The 20,008-nt window shown below is 45.7% G+C and overlaps 1 protein-coding gene across 2 annotated transcripts; it reads right to left on the reverse strand.

Annotated features, from left to right (window-relative positions):
* Positions 1-96: 96 nt before the first annotated feature.
* Positions 97-18,827, reverse strand: tgfb1a (transforming growth factor, beta 1a). Of its 2 annotated transcripts, XM_076981100.1 has the most exons (10): positions 18,075-18,827; positions 16,605-16,777; positions 16,252-16,494; positions 15,777-16,121; positions 7,626-7,892; positions 7,314-7,391; positions 7,040-7,187; positions 3,844-3,994; positions 2,708-2,818; positions 97-1,575 (listed from the first exon to the last, which is right to left on the reverse strand). In XM_076981100.1, the coding sequence occupies exons 4-10, from the start codon at positions 16,102-16,104 to the stop codon at positions 1,528-1,530; spliced, it is 1,131 nt and encodes a 376-aa protein (XP_076837215.1). In that variant the 5' UTR covers positions 16,105-16,121; positions 16,252-16,494; positions 16,605-16,777; positions 18,075-18,827; the 3' UTR covers positions 97-1,527. The 2 variants fall into 2 exon arrangements, with proteins under 2 accessions (XP_076837215.1, XP_076837214.1); XM_076981099.1 differs by lacking the exon at positions 16,605-16,777.
* Positions 18,828-20,008: the final 1,181 nt, after the last annotated feature.

Here is a 20,008-nt window from a genome sequence, read left to right on the forward strand (position 1 = left end):
TTTTTGACTGAGCATTTCTTATTACATTGCCAACAAGAGTAAAATCAACATGAAAGATAAATTAAAACAGACTTTTATCATTTTCTGGAAGCATCAAACTGGTAAAAATGGTTTATTTAAACTCTTTTGAGAGTAGATTCAATAAAATAAGTGCAAATATAAGACCAACAACAAACTCATCATGGACGAGCATAACATTGCTATGAAGACCTTTCCTGACTGCTCAGGGTTGAAATGAATATGGTTAGGGGTAAACAGATACACCACAATAGTTTCCTTTTTTCCACATTAATAACTAATAGCAATTACAGCCTGTTACAAACATGACAAAATATCAGTCTGTAATATTTTTTTATACTCCAAAAGATTGTAGGAGTGTGTTGGGTGTATCCTGAAATCCAATAGAACAACTGTAGTTTTCACCTCCTCTATGTCTGTTGGTAAGAGGCATGCAAACTGATGCCACTGTAAACACCCACACATATAAACATATAAACATGTGAACATATCAAGGACAAACCCAGAGGACAGACACCTTCTCCCTCACTACAGTGAACAGAACACACCCTCCACACCAACACAGACTGGACTAAACAGGAGATGCATGGAACGGCTCAGGGGGAAATGGTTTTTAGTTCATATTATGGACTGTGTCATTTCCTGAGTGCGTTTGGCCTAATCCTGTGTGCTACATTCTCCATACAAAGAGAATAAATGTGGAGAGGATGTGGACATCTTTGTAGATTAATCAAACACACCTGAATCAGAGGAATAAAGGAGAATGCTGAAACACACATATACATTCACACACGTTTACACACACAAAAGCACTCACATGTATTCACACATGCACTCACGTGCTCACACATGTACACCCATGGACTCACACGTGTTCACACATGCAGATACAATGTTTGAGTCTCATTGATTTTTTTTCCTAGTTTCTTGGATGATAGATCAGTGCTCTTTTTTGGCATCCACAGCTGTTCTCCAGTATACATGAAGATCCGAGTCCTCGTGTCTCTCTGAGCAGCTTTCTGAGGAACCATCTAGTCAGACATTCCTCCAGACTCTTCATGACATGACATGGCTATGCAGCGTACCACCTTCCCCACAACAATAAATTAATGAACATACACCACTGTAGGATTTGCAGAAAATGAAACGAAAGCATTTTACACTGACGTATGGGGTACTGTCCTTGGTGATATCATATAGAGGGACTGAAGATGAAATATGAAATGTGAGACAGAAGTCAAAGTCAACAGTGTCTTAACTCTCGGAGACTCGGAGTGTCTCCGCTCCTGTTCACTCCTGTTTTAGTTTCTGTCCATTTTCAGTCCACCTCTGCTCTTCGTGATCTCCCTCAGGGATGCTCTCTCTGAGTGTGTGTGTGTGTGTGTGTGTGTGTGTGTGTGTGTGTGTGTGTGTGTGTCTGTGTACATGTGTGTTTGTACATGTGTGTGTAAGTGTGCGTGTGTGAATACGACAGAGAGGATGATGGGAGATGAAGGTCACTTCTGCAGATTAACTGCACTTGCAGTTTCTCACCACCATGTTGGACAAGTGCTCCACCTGTAGAGAGGACACAACCAGTCAGAGCTGTTCCCTACGCTCAGATCAACCAGTCAGAGCTGTTCCCTACGCTCAGATCAACCAGTCAGAGCTGTTCCCTACGCTCAGATCAACCAGTCAGAGCTGTTCCCTACGCTCAGATCAACCAGTCAGAGCTGTTCCCTACGCTCAGATCAACCAGTCAGAGCTGTTCCCTACGCTCAGATCAACCAGTCAGAGCTGTTCCCTACGCTCAGATCAACCAGCCAGAGCTGTTCCCTACGCTCAGATCAACCAGTCAGAGCTGTTCCCTACGCTCAGATCAACCAGTCAGAGCTGTTCCCTACGCTCAGATCAACCAGTCAGAGCTGTTCCCTATGCTCAGATCAACTAGTCAGAGCTGTTCCCTACGCTCAGATCAACCAGTCAGAGCTGTTCCCTACGCTCAGATCAACTAGTCAGAGCTGTTCCCTACGCTCAGATCAACTAGTCAGAGCTGTTCCCTACGCTCAGATCAACCAGTCAGAGCTGTTCCCTACGCTCAGATCAACTAGTCAGAGCTGTTCCCTACGCTCAGATCAACCAGTCAGAGCTGTTCTCTACGCTCAGATCAACCAGTCAGAGCTGTTCCCTACGCTCAGATCAACCAGTCAGAGCTGTTCCCTACGCTCAGATCAACCAGTCAGAGCTGTTCCCTACGCTCAGATCAACTAGTCAGAGCTGTTCCCTACGCTCAGATCAACTAGTCAGAGCTGTTCCCTACGCTCAGATCAACTAGTCAGAGCTGTTCCCTACGCTCAGATCAACCAGTCAGAGCTGTTCCCTACGCTCAGATCAACTAGTCAGAGCTGTTCCCTACGCTCAGATCAACCAGTCAGAGCTGTTCCCTACGCTCAGATCAACCAGTCAGAGCTGTTCCCTACGCTCAGATCAACTAGTCAGAGCTGTTCCCTACGCTCAGATCAACTAGTCAGAGCTGTTCCCTACGCTCAGATCAACCAGTCAGAGCTGTTCCCTACGCTCAGATCAACCAGTCAGAGCTGTTCCCTACGCTCAGATCAACTAGTCAGAGCTGTTCCCTACGCTCAGATCAACTAGTCAGAGCTGTTCCCTACGCTCAGATCAGCGCATCAAACAGCACAGGAGGCTTCACCTTGTGTTGCCTGCCCACGTAATACAGGATTGGAAGGGGGTCCAGGACATGAGGCACACAGCAAGGCTGGGCAGACGCACCCGGGTTGTGGTGTTTGTACAGGGCTAAAATCTGCAAAACACACACACACACACACACACACACACACACACACACACACACACACAATTTTTCTTTAACCTTTTGGATCTAGGCACAATATAGGATGTTATCAGACAGGTCTGTGTGCATGGTCAATTGTAGATATGTTTGAGGCTGCTACCAGACTGCTAATTATTTATTTGTGGCAACAGGGATTTTTTTCAGACTGTTCTATTTTATGTTTATAAATAGATTCGGTTAGGGTTATAGTGGGTTATGGTTAGATTGGGTTTGGTTTAGATTGGGTTAGGATTAGATTGGGTTAAGGGTAGAGTGTGTTAGGGTTAGAGTTGCTAACTGAAATCTATATCTTTGCTTAAGGAAAATCATGTACTGTATGCTTGTTTCATTTTGTGTATTTTATTTTACATTTTCATTATTTGGCAACCGCTCTTCTCTAGAGAAACTACCTCTTTACCGAAGAGTATTATGTATTATTTAATTTATTGTGAGCACAAAGTGAATATGTCACTGGTCCTCTGGTCAGCTACTGTAATTGTCTCTCATCTCACAGCCAACAGTTCTCACTGACACTGTTGCTGTGGATGGTGTAAGGTTGCCATGGACATTTACAGTGGAACAATACAGTGTTCCAATTCATGTATTCACTCCAGTACACTTCAGTACTGGTGACTACTGGGATACTGGGAAGTGCAATCCAGTACACTCCAGTCCAGTTCTCTCCAGTACACTCCAGTGCGCATTAGAGATTTGGGCAGCTTCCTCTTGCACACCACACAAGGAACCCCGCCCACATTTCCTTAAACACACATTTCCTTAGACCTTTGCTATTATCCGTCATCAACAGCAGGGGGAAATTATGTTTCCAGTCTCTCAAAAACAAACTCTTGAACACTTTTCCAAAGCCGGCTCTGAGCATGCCTGCCCCAGGAACACCTCAGACAGGAAGTGGCATGAAGAAAAGTGAAGAAAGAAAGGGAAATGTGGTAGAATGTTGTGGGCAGTGTTCACTGGGTCACACTGAGACTTCCTACCTGGGAATATTTGTTCTCCGTATTCCAGATGTAGGTGCAGGAGCCCATGCAGTAGTTGGCATAGTAACCTTTGGGCTTGTGGATCCACTTCCAGCCCAGATCATCACGGAAGTCGATGTACAATTTCCGCATGCAGCAGCTCTCTGTTTTCCTGACAGGAAAAAGTACAGAAGAGGAAACAATTACAAAACAGCCAACTACACCCCTACACTCCTACACCCCTACACTCTTACACCCTACACCCCTACACTCTTACACCCTACACTCCTACACCCCTACTCTTACACCCTACACCCCTACACTACTACACTCCTACACCCCTACACTCTTACACCCTACACCCCTACACTCCTACACCCCTACACTTACACCCTACACCCCTACACTCTTACACCCTACACCCATACACTCCTACACCCCTACACACTTATACCCTACACCCCTACACTCCTATACCCCTACACCCCTACACACCTACACTCTTACACCCTACACCCCTACATTCCTACACCCCTACACTCTTACACCCTACACCCATACACTCCTACACCCCTACACTCTTATACCCTACACCCCTACACTCCTACACCCCTACACACCTACACTACTACACCCCTACACTCTTACACCCTACACCCCTACACTACTACATCCCTACACCACTACACTACTACATCCCTACACTCTTACACCCCTACATTACTATACTACTACACCCCTACACCCCTACACTCCTACACCCTACACTACTACATCCCTACACCCCTACACTCTTACACCCCTACACTACTATACTACTACACCCCTACACCCCTACACTACTACACCCCTACAACCCTACACTACTACACTACTACACCCCTACACTCCTACATCCCTACACTACTACACCCCTACACTACTACACCCCTACACTACTACACTCCTACACCCCTACACTCTTACACCCTACACCCCTACACTCCTACACCCCTACACTTACACCCTACACCCCTACACTCTTACACCCTACACCCCTACACTCTTACACCCCTACACTCCTACACTCTTACACCCTACATTCCTACACCCCTACACTACTACAATCCTACACCCCTACACTCTTACACCCTACACCCCTACACTCCTACACCCCTACACTCTTACACCCTACACCCCTACACTCTTACACCCTACACTCCTACACTACTACACCCATACACTCCTACACCCCTACACTCTTACACCCTACACCCCTACACTCCTACATCCCTACACCCCTACACTCCTACACCCCTACACTTACACCCTACACTCCTACACCCCTACACTCTTACACCCTACACCCCTACACTACTACATCCCTACACCCCTACACTACTATACTACTACACCCCTACACCCCTACACTACTATACTCCTACATTCTTACACCCTACACTCCTACACCCCTACACTCTTACACCCTACACCCCTACACTCCTACACCCCTACACTTCTACACCCTACACTCCTACACCCCTACACTCTTACACCCTACATCCCTACACTACTACACCCCTACATTCTTACACCCTACACTCCTACACCCCTACACTCTTACACCCTACACCCCTACACTCCTACACCCTACACTCCTACACCCCTACACTCTTACACCCTACACCCCTACACTACTACATCCCTACACCCCTACATTACTATACTACTACACCCCTACACCCCTACACTACTATACTCCTACATTCTTACACCCTGCACTCCTACACCCCTACACTCTTACACCCTACACCCCTACACTCCTACACCCTACATCCCTACACCCCTACACTACTACACTACTATACCACTACACCCCTACACTACTATACTCCTACACCCCTACACTCTTACACCCTACACCCCTACACTCCTACACCCCTACACTACTACAATCCTACACCCCTACACTCTTACACCCTACACCCCTACACTCCTACACCCCTACACTCTTACACCCTACACCCCTACACTCTTACACCCTACACTCCTACACTACTACACCCATACACTCCTACACCCCTATACCTCTACACTCATACACTCCTACACCCCTACACTCTTACACCCTACACCCCTACACTCCTACATCCCTACACCCCTACACTTACACCCTACACTCCTACACCCCTACACTCTTACACCCTACACCCCTACACTACTACATCCCTACACCCCTACACTACTATACTACTACACCCCTACACCCCTACACTACTATACTCCTACATTCTTACACCCTACACTCCTACACCCCTACACTCTTACACCCTACACCCCTACACTCCTACACCCCTACACTCCTACACCCTACACTCCTACACCCCTACACTCTTACACCCTACACCCCTACACTACTACACCCCTACATTCTTACACCCTACACTCCTACACCCCTACACTCTTACACCCTACACCCCTACACTCTTACACCCTACACCCCTACACTACTACATCCCTACACCCCTACACTACTATACTACTACACCCCTACACCCCTACACTACTATACTCCTACATTCTTACACCCTGCACTCCTACACCCCTACACTCTTACACCCTACACCCCTACACTCCTACACCCCACATCCCTACACCCCTACACTACTACACTACTATACCACTACACCCCTACACTACTATACTCCTACACCCCTACACTCTTACACCCTACACCCCTACACTCCTACACCCCTACACTACTACACTACTACACCCCTACACGCTTACACCTTACACCCCTAAACTCCTACACCCCTACACTACTACACTCCTACACTACTACACCCCTACACTCCTACACCCCTATACCCCCACATTCCGACACTCCTATACTCCTACACTCCAACACCCCTATACTCCTACACCCCTACACCCCTACACTCGTATACCCCTACACTCCTACACCGCATATACCCCTACACTCCTACACCACTACACCCCTACACTCCTATACCTCTACACTACTATACCCCTACACTCCTACACCCCATACACCCCTAGACTCCTATACCCCTACACTACTATACCCCTACACTCCTACACCCCTACACTCCTACACCATTAGCAGCAATTTTAAGAGGGATAGGACAGAAATGAAAGAGGAAAATACTTGAATAATAGAGGAATGGTAGGGAGAAAGAGATGGAGGGAGGGAGAGATAGAAAGAAATACTTACTCATCGCAAGTTTCTATACCAGTAGTAGATCGTTTTTTGCGTGATGAGGCGTGACTGTGGCTGTCAACAGGGACAGACATAGCCAGGATATACGGTTTGGCCATATTGTTAGAAAGATCTCCTTTGTCTCCTCTTAATTTACTAACACCTGAGAGCACAGACAGGTACACAAACACAGTTCAATTCAACAGTGTGTACAGGAATATTAAGTTATCATTATGCAAGTACTAAAGCTAATGAGACAAAATGCTGCATATATTATGAATCATCAAACCTGAGATCTGAAACTGCATCCTTTCCTCTGTTTTCCCACAGCCACAGTGAAGCCTCATCTCAAATCCTTGCTCCTCCTCTGTTCATCACAAAGACATTACATCAGTTTACAGTCAGAGCACACTGACGTTGATGCAGCCAACCAGGCTTAACACTTTCATTTCTCCACTGAGTACAACACAACACAGTACATCACAGTACAACACAGCACATCACAGTGAAACACAGCACAACACAGTACAACACAACCCCCCTAACCCTACACAAACCTTAACCCTAACCCCTAACCCTAGAATTCAGCCTCTTCACTAACCAGGAGACTGCAACCAATCTCTGAGTGTCGCTGTGACGTCGAAGGAAATCCATCGGTCAGCCAGGTCGTTGGAGATCATGTGGAAGCCCAGGTATTGTGCCTGCTCCCCCAGGCCCTGGTACAGCTCCAGTCTCTGCTCCGTGTTGGACGGGATGTTGGGGCTCTTGATTTTGAGGCGCAGCTCTGCCTGGGTCAGCAGCCTGTGGTCCGTGATGCTCTCGTTAATCTTCTTCAAGTTGAAGAACATCTGCTTCGTATCATTATCAGCTAGAAAGACAGAAACACAAGGACCTTTCAGTGCCGAGAAGCACCTGCCCCATCACTGTTTGCCTAAATTTTTTTTTGGATAAGTCATCGTCATGTCTAACTTTTAGATGAAAAACAACACAAAACACTATACTATACTATCTATATGCAAGTCTTAAATTTAATAATCCAGCAGTTATGCCTGAGGAGTCTATCTTCTTGTACACGTGGATGAGTATTGAGTTTGACTCTCATTCACATATAGAGAGAAATACAATTGTTGGCGTCGCGGTTCCCACGGCAATGCCCCTCGTGTCTGTCCTTGGTTTTGTTTTTGTGTTTGTTGTTTTGTTCACGCCCCCTTGCTATTTTTTTTCTCTTAGTTTTAAGATTTATCGTATTTAATCAAATTGCAACTTAAGTCTTTTTGCATTTTATTGTAATTTGGCGACAATTGTTCAATATTTTTGTGAATATCCTAGCGAATACCTGCTAAATAATATTTACTCGAGTGTTTCTAATGCATGGTGGTTCCAAATGTTTGCAAGTTTTTTTTACCCTTGCCAATAAAAAATGTCATGGCAAAAACCAGACATTTTGTCTGAAGGTTAGAAGAAACAACACTTGGACACAGGAAAGTGAAAAAAGAGAAAACAACATACTTTATTGCAACCACACAGGGTAACAACAAAGGAGTTGCCTAGACAACAACTGGCTTGCTCCTCTTTGTATTCCCTTTTTATCCTCATCCAAACAGTGAACGTGACCAATCATATCACTTTGTTTTTAGTCCACACCTTTTCTGAGAACTCACCATTATAATAACCTATTGGCTTTACCAGTGTTTTTAAGTCTGATGTAACTCTTTTAGAAAAATACGACCTCCCATTGGCCTTACTGGCTCCTTAGGGTCCATCCTGTAAGCTTCATTTCTTAGGGGTTTCCCCCCCTTCACACACTGGTATATGTATATGTATGATATATATTACGCCCATCCCCATATACAGTGACATATGGGCTGGCCGCTCTTTTCCTAGAAAAACTCAAGATTTATTACCCTTACCTCATACACTGAACCCACTGACCCATATAGTGGAGGTCTGAGGAAAACCTGCATGTGCCACATGTATCTTGTAAGTTACTGTAGGTTAAGGTGCTTAAGGAGTCCCCATAGAATCTCCTCCACAATAACCCCATCCTACACTACCTGATTTTAGTTGTTTGACCTTGAGAAGAGCACTTAACGCTTACCGTTCATTCAGTTTGTCTATCATACAGTTCTGATGAAGCACGTTCTGATGAAGGTAATATAGTTACAGGAGTCAGCAGTAAACTTGACAAAATTGTGCTGTATTAGCTTCCTATGAGCATTAGCTTCCTATATATACACGCTGCGATAGGACATTTTGACATGGTAACCTGAATCGACAGATATATCTATAAATTGGTGGTAGGGCTAAACACTGAGGTGAAAATAGTATGTGCAGTAGCCCTAGTTTGGACAGCTCGATGGGTAGCACTCATGTTTAACAACAGTGTTTTATTTTCCCTTCGTGTCCGGATTACCCAACATTTCCCTACTCCATGTCGCCTTGTTTGGTAGCTGCGTCTATTTGTTATCCATTGTTTGGTTAGGTGTTACGTCTTTTGAAGTTAGTCATTCTTGTCTTTGTTCGTTGTCTTTATTAAATATATTATCTCCTGCGTTTGCATCCAGCCGATCCTGCCTAAACATTACCGTTCACTTTCAACAGTCAACAAGGGCAGTGCTGAACTACTGAAACTGTGTCAGTGTCTGAAGTACCTACTGTACCTGACGTACTGTACCTACAGTAACTACCTGAAGTACCTATTGTACCTACTGTTCCTATTGTACCTGACGTACTCTACCTGTTGTATCTACGATAACTATCTGAATTCCCTACTGTATCTACTGTTCCTATTGTACCTGACATACTGTACCTACAATAACTACCTAAAGTACCTTCTGTACCTGACGTACTGTACCTACAGTAACTACCTGAAGTACCTACTGTGTCTACTGTTCCTATTGTACCTGACATACTGTACCTACAATAACTACCTAAAGTACCTACAGTACCTGACATACTGTACCAACAGTAACTACCTGAAGTACCTACTGTGTCTACTGTTCCTATTGTACCTGACATACTGTACCTACAATAACTACCTAAAGTACCTACAGTACCTGACATACTGTACCTACAGTAACTACCTGAAGTACCTACTGTGTCTACAGTTCCTATTGTACCTGACATACTCTACCTGTTGTATCTACGATAACTCTCTGAAGTACCTACTGTATCTACTGTTCCTATTGTACCTGACATACTGTACCTACAATAACTACCTAAAGTACCTACTGTACCTGATGTACTGTACCTACAGTAACTACCTGAAGTACCTACTGTGTCTACTGTTCCTATTGTACCTGACATACTCTACCTGTTGTATGTACGATAAGTCTCTGAAGTCCCTACTGTATCTACTGTTCCTATTGTACCTGACATACTGTACCTACAATAACTACCTAAAGTACCTACTGTACCTGACGTACTGTACCTACAGTAACTACCTGAAGTCCCTACTGTATCTACTGTTCCTATTGTACCTACTGATGTACTCCAGGACCACAGTGCTTCCCGTAGTCTATACTTACCACCTTATTATATTACTACCTATTATATTCACCATATTACTACATTTACTATATTACTACATATTATATTCACTCTATTATTATGTATTATGCACCATGCTACACTCCATGCAGGTAACTGTGTGTTTGTGTTGCTACTCAGGCTGTAGTTTAACGTAGTAAACCAACTGTAGTTTAACATAGTAAACCAGGAAGTGTTAGGCACTGGATTACAGCAACATGAGCTGAACTTGTGAAGAGGTTAAAGTGCAATGAACTTGGAAAAAATAAATATTGCCCAAGGAAATGCCCAACGTAGAAAGAGAAGGAATGTGAAAAACCTGGTCTTCAGAGTTTCAGAGGAATCTAATGTTGCATAATAGTGATGAGTTTTGAAGAGAGTTAGAAGAGCAAGAAAGAGAGAGAGAGAAAGGGCGAGAGAGAGAGAGAGAGAGAGAGAGAGAGAGAGAGAGAGAGAGGGGGGGGGTAGACTTGTTGCAAGTTCCTAGCCAAACATATGATGTAAAAGCATATTTTTGAATCCAGGGCTTGAAGACAGAATTCAGTATTCAGTTTAATGTGAAGGTATTGGACACAGGAGGAGGGAGAGCTAGGGTTTGCCCAACTCCAAACACATCTCTGTTCCAGCCTGTCTTCCTCTGAAATTATCCACACACGCACACACAGCTGAAACAGGCTACGCCTTTCTGCTCCAGAGAGTAATGCACATGTATAGTACATTAGCACATAGTATACATGTCATTATTCATGATCTGTACTTCTGATGAAAGCTGTGTCTCTCCTTGAAGACAGACACTAACCCTAACCAAACACAACCCTATCACAATTCAGAGACCAACATAACATGAGTTGTGTCAGAGTGAGGGAGTGGGACCCTAGAAAAGTCGAACCCTAACCCTTTGGGCTGTCAATTGGAAGGGTGTGGGTTTGAGGGTGTAGCCCCTGTTGGATCCTTAACCCTCTTGAGACTCATGCTGAGAGACTCCCACAAACCTGAGCCTCATGCTATCAGTCATTAGCGTCCTTTGATTTGTCTTCATTAAGATGGGGAGAATCCTGTCTGGCCAGAGCCCGTGTACTTCACACACACATACACACTCTCATGGAAAACTCATAGGCAAGAGGATACCAATGGAATTTTAACATATGAGAGATATTTGTGGCACACACTGATCTATAAATAAATTAGTTCTACATTGTAAAAATCTTCAGTGTAATTCAATAGTGACACAGTATAATCTTCCTGGAAGGCTGTAATATTATAATATTGCTTTGTTATGTACATTTGTGCATATGTGCTGATCATTATAAACTTTATCGTATGATGCCTGATGCATTTACACATGTGTACACATCATGGGATAAGAAAGTACCCAAAGCAGCCTAGCAGCCATGAAAAATGAACCACATGCTCCTTTAGAAATATCTTTAGGCATTAAATGGGCATTTCTCTTTGGCAAAAAAAAACTTCTCAGCCTTTTGACGCTACTGAGGCAGACGGAGTTGACAGCAGAAACATCAGAGTGACGAAGCTTGTGGAAGAATTAGGGCTAACCCTAATCCTAACCCCAACCTCAACCCTACAGACGGAGCCTGGCTAACCCTAACTCTAATCCTAACCCCAACCCCAACCTTACAGACGGACCCTGTGGAAGAGTTAGGGCTAACCCTAATCCTAGGCCTACCCTAATCCTGTGGAACAGTGATGCATGCGTACCGTACACAGTGAGCTGTTTTGTAAACGGCCATCCAGACACCACAGCCTGCGTAACACAGTCTTTATATACTTATCATACACTATCATTATATACACAGTCATTATGTATAGCAGAAGCCCTGACATGCAGCATTCCCTCAAATTCATTAGAATCCACAGTAATTGCAGAAGTTGTTTATCACCCAGACATGGCATGACTCACTGTGCAAGACTTGAGGTTGTCAGCTGTCAAACGAGAAGCCATGAGGATTTGGGTTGGGATGGAATTACACACACACACACACACGGCAAAGACAATGGAGCTTATGGCACATTCTGTCAACAAGTGATAGACAACACAGATCACCAGTCTGACATCTGAGGTATTCTATAAGGAACCATCTGGCCTGTTCGTGGACATACACAGAGCTCATTTGTCTCGACTGGGAAACAACTCCATGTGTCGTCTGCAGCAACACCTGCAGAGAGTTCACAGAAGACAGATAGCTTTTGTTAGTGCTGCTTATAATGGGAGTGTGGAGGGAGTGGTGTGTGTGTGTGTGTGTGTGTGTGTGTGTGTGTGTGTGTGTGTGTGTGTGTGTGTCTGTGTGTGTGTGCATGTGTGTGTAAGTCCACGATTCAGGTAAGCTCAGGACAGCTGTCCTAACAGGTATAGAGACAGGCCTATCATTACAGCCGTGTTCCAGCAGGCTTAAATACCACCTCCATAGTATACTGATCCTTCTGCTCATCCACCCATCTCTCCATCCTTCTGTTCATCCACCCATCTCTCTTCCCTATGAACTCAGATGCTAGTAATAACATAATAGAATAAACTGAGAAGCCTGCTAAAGGAAGTCTACACTGCCTCATTAATATTAATGAAGTTATGTGAACTCTTCATCAATATAATAATCCTCAGATTCACTCCGCTTTACGTATCAGCAGCTTTTCTTTAAGAGAATTTCTTTGTTCTGGTTTTTCTAGTTCTAGTTCTTCTACAGCAGAAGCAAAGATTGTGGAGATTGGTGTGTATTTTCTGCACGTTGATGACTCTTCGTGTGAGACACACTTCTTCCTGCTCTGCTCCTCCACCCCAGGACACCAGCCACCGCAATGAGTTATGGCCGCGTCTATTTTTGGTTGTCTATACTTATACAGAAAGGTATTTAATACTACAACCACTGACATGCACTAAAGCAGAGGAAGAATCCCAACACCAATTAAGGAGTCATTTGATATGCCTATACAAATGATCACACCTCCTCTCATTTCAAACACACTGTTAACTGCAGTGAGAGACAGTGATGTGTATTAAAGTATGTCCATCCCGACTTAAAGGAAAGCAGCGTTTTAATTAGAGCTGGGTTGTATCTGTAATGGCAGGAAAAGGACACAACACAAACTCTCTGAAGAAAGAGTTGAGATCAACAGTGCAGTGTTGCTCTGGAGCCCAGCGCTTCAAAGAGGAGAACGTCTACATGCCTACACTTCAATAGTTCACAGGATCCATGACACACACTAGCCAGCAAACTATCAGAACAGCATGAAGCAAAGTTGTCGAGGAACTGACAGGAATAAACTGGACGCTTGCGTGAATTGTAGAGGAGGACTGGAACACTAAACTAGGAAAGAGAGAGAGAGGGAAAGAGAGGGATAGAGAGGGTGAGAGTGGGGGAGGGAGAGGGAGGGAGGGAGAGAGAGAGAGAGAGAAGGAGAAAGCAATCTAGAGAGCATGCCCCTGGGAGGGGGACAGAGCAGGCAAGAGAGAGCGAGGGAGGGATAGAGAGAGCGAGGGAGGTATAGAGAAATCAAGGGAGGGATATAGAGAGCGAGGGAGGGATAGAGAGAGTGAGGGAGGGATAGAGAAAGCGAGGGAGGGATAGAGAGTGAGGAAGAAAGCACTTATTTGGTAATGACTATAGATGTGTGTCTGGAGGGCCTTATGACTTATGATGGGAGAATTTAGTGACGTGATAGTTTGTTGCCTCCAACCAAATGTAAAAGATATTTTCACACACACACACACACACACACACACACACACACACACACACACACACACACACACACACACACACACACACACACACACACACACACACGATGGGTAGATGATATTTTGTCTCTGAGAGTCATTGTCAGCAGGAAATTCATTGATCCTCCTGGGAGGATTTAACTGTGAGTCACACAGCAGGCACTACCAGCCACCCTTCCTGGCAAACACACGCATGCTATTCTGTCACACAAACACACACACACACACACACACACACACACACACACACACACACACACACACACACACACGAACACAATCATACCAGAGAGAGAGAGACGCACAGAGAGAGAGAGAGAGAGAGAGAGAGAGAGACAGAAATAAAGAGATCACAAAAGAGAAAGAGGGGAGACAGAAAGAGAAAAAAAAGACCCTAATGTGCCCAATGATCACATTACAGGAAACCCCCTCTCCCAGATGGGCCCAAAGAAGACCATGTAAGACAAAGATAAGACCAAAGGGGACAGAGAGAACTGGCTAGTCCACCCCTCCTTTACTGCCTCATGCCTCAACATTTTCCTCCCCCTTTGTGGACACTTTGGGGCTGAACTAAGCGTCTCCCTGGGCTTTGTTCACCATCGTACAGCTGTGATCAAGGGCCTCGTGGCGGCCTCTCCTTCGTTTGAAGTGGTTAAAGGGAGTAGAGCAAAGGGTGGTAAAAAGAAGGCGGGTGGTGGAGTTCAAACCCCAGTATTTACCTACCAACAGATGGGCTAAATCACTACCAGCAGGTCCGTGATGTGGAAGAGAAACTCAAAAACTACAGGGAAAAATCAAGTGCACCAAACCCAGCAGGGCCGTTAAACCAGCAGATGCTGAAGGACTCAAACGGCTTTGGCCAGCATCTCCGTAGCGGCCCGACACATGGGAGAACAAGAAACAGGGCAATAGAACAGCCCTGCACACCTCAGAGATCACGGGGCAATGATAACTGTGCTGCCACTGTATCTCTGTGAGGTGGAGGTGTGGAGAATGTGGTGGAGGAGCAGACATGAACAACGTGAGCTTCTTCTGAATGCTCCTCTGCTTGTGATCGATGGCCATTTTGAAGATATTCTCATGATTCAGTGTTTGTATCTAATAAGGGTGTGAGCATTGTTGTGATTTAAAGCATGTTATGATACACAAACGGTATTAGCCAATGGCACTGTTTATAATGGCAGAATTCACGTTGTGCAGTCTGTAAACACACACAGATTTATTGCGGTTAAAGCTTTGCTTAAGGCTCTGAGGCTGCAGGGTCGTGACGATGTTAAATGTCAACATTTGACAACCTAACCTAACCTCAGCTCTTAATAATCACATGTACCGCCCCTCCTCCGATCCTCCAGACAATCCCCATACCAGAGCTCTACACCACGGATCCTTACCACAGTACGGTCAACATATGACAGACACAATGGCTCTACACATGGTTCTCGTTTCTGCAGACTCTCAGCTGATGTGTCCCGTTCGGTCTCGGGTACTCACTCCTCGTCATGTCGAACTTGTGCATCTCCTTGGCGAAGTACTCTTCCTCGTCCTGGGGCAGGGCTTCCGGGCCGGGCCTGCTCTGACGTTCCTCGCTGAGCTCCACCGTGCTGTTGTAGAGCGAGTCGACGGCCTCCGGGATGACCTCGCCCACGTCCTCGTCCTCGGGCTCCTTGGCCATGCGAAGCTTGCTGAGGATCTGGCCGCGGATGGCCTCGATCCGCTTCTTCTTCACCACCTCCAGGTCCAGCGTCTTGCAGGTGGACATGCCGGCCGCTGCAGCCGCCAGGCACAGCGCGGTCAGGAGCCCCAGGAGCTTCATGGCCATGTGCTGCACACCTGAACCTTCGTCGGGGGGTGGGAGAAGATGTCAGTGCTGTCAGGCTGGTGAAACCGCTGCCAAACGTGTAAGGTGTGTGATAGTGACGCAACAGTCAGGATGATGGGATATGGCGTGGAGAGGCTGGATAGCTACCTGCTATACTTTTTGATGATGATGATGTCGTTGTTGGAAAGCACCTGGAAAAGTTGGCGTCAGTTCAGGAAGTCGTGCGCGTTGGCGGAGGGGAATCCCAGTGAGTCGTGTGTGTGTTGGCGGAGGGGAATCCCAGTACACCGTCTGTCTGCAGCTTCAGGCGACGGCGTGTTCGTCTGAGACTCACGCCCCTCCTCTACCGCACGATGAGCTCTGTATCTTTCTCCCACACACACCTGCTCACTAACGGTGAAAACACACAAACACGGAAGGCTCACCAGGGCTACACTCAGACAGCAACACACACCCACACGCACAGCCCCAAGAAGCAAGCTCAAGTTGTGAAAACACACTCCGATTCTGCTTCTGCAGGGCTGCTCAAGTTCTGTCCCAGTGCGGACTTTGCTGCTGCACACAGAGCCGCTTGTTCAACTCCACGAGTCTGGCAGGACGCTGAGGACTCCCCCTCTGTCCCCTCAAATCCGCCGCTGCCTCTGTGCTGAAGAACCTTCCCCTCACTCTGGCTCTGCCAAAGTAAACAGTGTAAGGCCAGGAGTAAAGTTGCTGTCCAGGCACAATGACACGCCTGTGTTGTCGTTCTGTACAGCTTCTGGGATCATGCCTAAGCTTCCCCTATGAGCTGTACCTTACTCCCATGACTTGACAGGTCGCCAGTCAGCATAACCCTGAAAAAGTCCTCCATTTCTATCCAACTACTGTCAATAGCTTAACTTCTGGTGCAAGTGGATGTGAATGTGTCTGTTGGTCTCTAAGAGACGGCAGCACACAACACACTCAACAACACTGACCTGTAGACACACAACACTGACCTGTAGACACACAACACCCACAACAACACTGACCTGTACATACACAACACACTCAACAACACTGACCTGTAGACACACAACACTGACCTGTAGATACACAACACCCTCAACAACACTGACCTGTAGATACACAACACACTCAACAACACTGACCTGTAGACACACAACACACTCAACAACACTGACCTGTAGGTACACAACACACTCAACAACACTGACCTGTAGGTACACAACACACTCAACACTGACCTGTAGACACACAACAAACTCAACAACACTGACCTGTAGGTACACAACACACTCAACTACACTGACCTGTAGACACACAACACTGACCTGTAGGTACACAACACACTCAACAACACTGACCTGTAGACACACAACACACCCAACAACACTGACCTGTAGGTACACAACACACTCAACACTGACCTGTAGGTACACAACACACTCAACAACACTGACCTGTAGACACACAACACTGACCTGTAGACACACAACACACTCAACAACACTGACCTGTAGGTACACAACACACTCAACAACACTGACCTGTAGACACACAACACACCCAACAACACTGACCTGTAGACACACAACACACTCAACAACACTGACCTGTAGGTACACAACACACTCAACAACACTGACCTGTAGACACACAACACTGACCTGTAGATACACAACACACTAAACAACACTGACCTGTAGACACACAACACACCGAACAACACTGACCTGTAGATACACAACACACTCAACACTGACCTGTAGATACACAACACAGGGGCAGAACCAGTACGGTCATACTGAGCAGCTCCAGTTAGACGGCACTCAATCCTAACATGCTAATAATAAAGTGAAAATAGGACTGTTCACACCTAAAACAGGGTGAAGAGAGAATGGAAATGCTGCCTCTTAACAGACATCAGGTGTGAAGTAAACATGAAGTCTTCCAAAAGATATGCTTCAACACAAAAGCACGGCGAATACCTCTTATCAGAAGCTGTCTTCAGCAGTGGACCACCATCACAGAACCATGTTGAAGAGTTAGGGTTAGCCTCATTAAGTCTCCTCACCACTTTGCCACGGCACGGTCCAGCACACGTTGCTTTTCACACACACCGCACGCACAAACACACTTTCACGACTCTATAGACGTAGGGAGGAACTGAAAGGAAACTGGATCCTCTTGGAAAATACCCTGAAGTTCATCAGCCTGCTGATGTAACGGGCGGCCTGATGTCAGCAGAGTCACAGTGGTGGAGAAGCAAAGAGGTCAGGAACAAAGCCAGCAGGGCAGAACGGTGGTGGTGGAGCCCGCAGGAGTGTGTGAGCTCTAGCTGAGCGCAGCACGCTGGGATCAGGAGTGTGTGAGCTCAAGCTGTGCGCAGCACGCTGAGATCAGGTTGCACACACTCCCTCCGCTTCTTCACTCGGGGTCTCCGTGCACTTCTACGCCTGCTGAGGAATCCCTTCACGCTTCCTCTTGTGCTCATTCACTTATTCTCTCACTCACTCACTCTGCCTCTTTCAGATACTTTTTAAACTATATCTGTCCCTCTCTCTCTTTCCTTCTCTCTGTCTCCAGAGCTGCTGGTGACAAAATGATCTGTTGAAGCCGTTTCACTTACTTCTCTCCCTCTCACTGTTTTTTTCTGGTTCCTGTTGCTGCTCTAATAGAGCAGAGAGCTCTCCGCCCAGGAAATGTGGGTAACGGACTCTGTGAAACATCTGCTCCTCACCCAGTTCACTACAGCCCAGACAGCCCAGAGCAAAGTAAGCTGGTGACAAATAGGGCAATAAGTCTCTCTCTTTCACACACACACACACACACACACACACACACACACACACACACACACACACACACACACACACACACACACACACACACACACACACACACACACACACACACACTAAAAAAACAGGACAGCCAGGTAAATAAGCTTGTGTGACAGTGATGTCTGGCCAAACTAACCACAATTTAGTGCCAAACTGTGACACCATGAAAATGTGCTGATGGTTGCCATGTTTGAGTACACACACACACACACACACACACACACACACACACACACACACACACAAAGTGTCGTCTCTGTTGACTTTATGAACTTCTTTTCACAATGTGTTATGAAAAATATGTGGAGCTCTAACAGTAAAACCACAGTTTCACATTTGTATAAAATAAGCATGAAAGGTCATGGGCCAAACTAGATCATATCAGTAATTATTACTGCAGTGACACATGACACATTAAACTGCATAAAACACTGTGGCTCTCTTCTAGGGATTGATAGATACATCTCGCCCCCTTGTGGACATGGAAAAGCTATGTAAAATGTATCATTACTTATTCTTTGAGCTTACTTTTGACACATTAAAAAATATATAAAATAAAGCATGTGAAAGAGTAATAGTATATATTGTTTATATTTAGGAGTAAACTCTTCATATAAGTTGACAAAAATCTGATTATCTAAATAAGATATCAGCCAAGTGCATTCTGAAACCATAGCCACCACTAGCTTCAACTCTGCAGCAAATACTCTGTGGGAGTATTGGTTACAGTGGTAACGGGCCGACAGCCAGTTCAGCATTTGTGCCTGTGGGTATAGACCACTAATCTGCAGTCTCTTTCACACCAGCAGGTGACTGGGACACCTGTGTGTAAGAGTGTTCAGGCCCTCTGTGCAGGAGCCAGAATGGTGAAAAGCGTTTCCAGAAACAACGAGTAGAATCACTATGTGTAGCGAAAACACCTTCACGATCTCCACTGCTGCTCTGCAGAATATGTGACCATTTGTGCTTGCAATGACACCAAAATGACCTTTAGATCATAGTTAGATCAAGTCCTGTGCATAAAGGTACGCATAAAATTTGACACTGGTTAGGGCCAACACTAAACCCAGCCCCAAACA

The sequence above is a fragment of the Brachyhypopomus gauderio genome, chromosome 19 (genome assembly GCF_052324685.1).
Source record: "Brachyhypopomus gauderio isolate BG-103 chromosome 19, BGAUD_0.2, whole genome shotgun sequence".
NCBI classification, from domain to species: domain Eukaryota; kingdom Metazoa; phylum Chordata; class Actinopteri; order Gymnotiformes; family Hypopomidae; genus Brachyhypopomus; species Brachyhypopomus gauderio.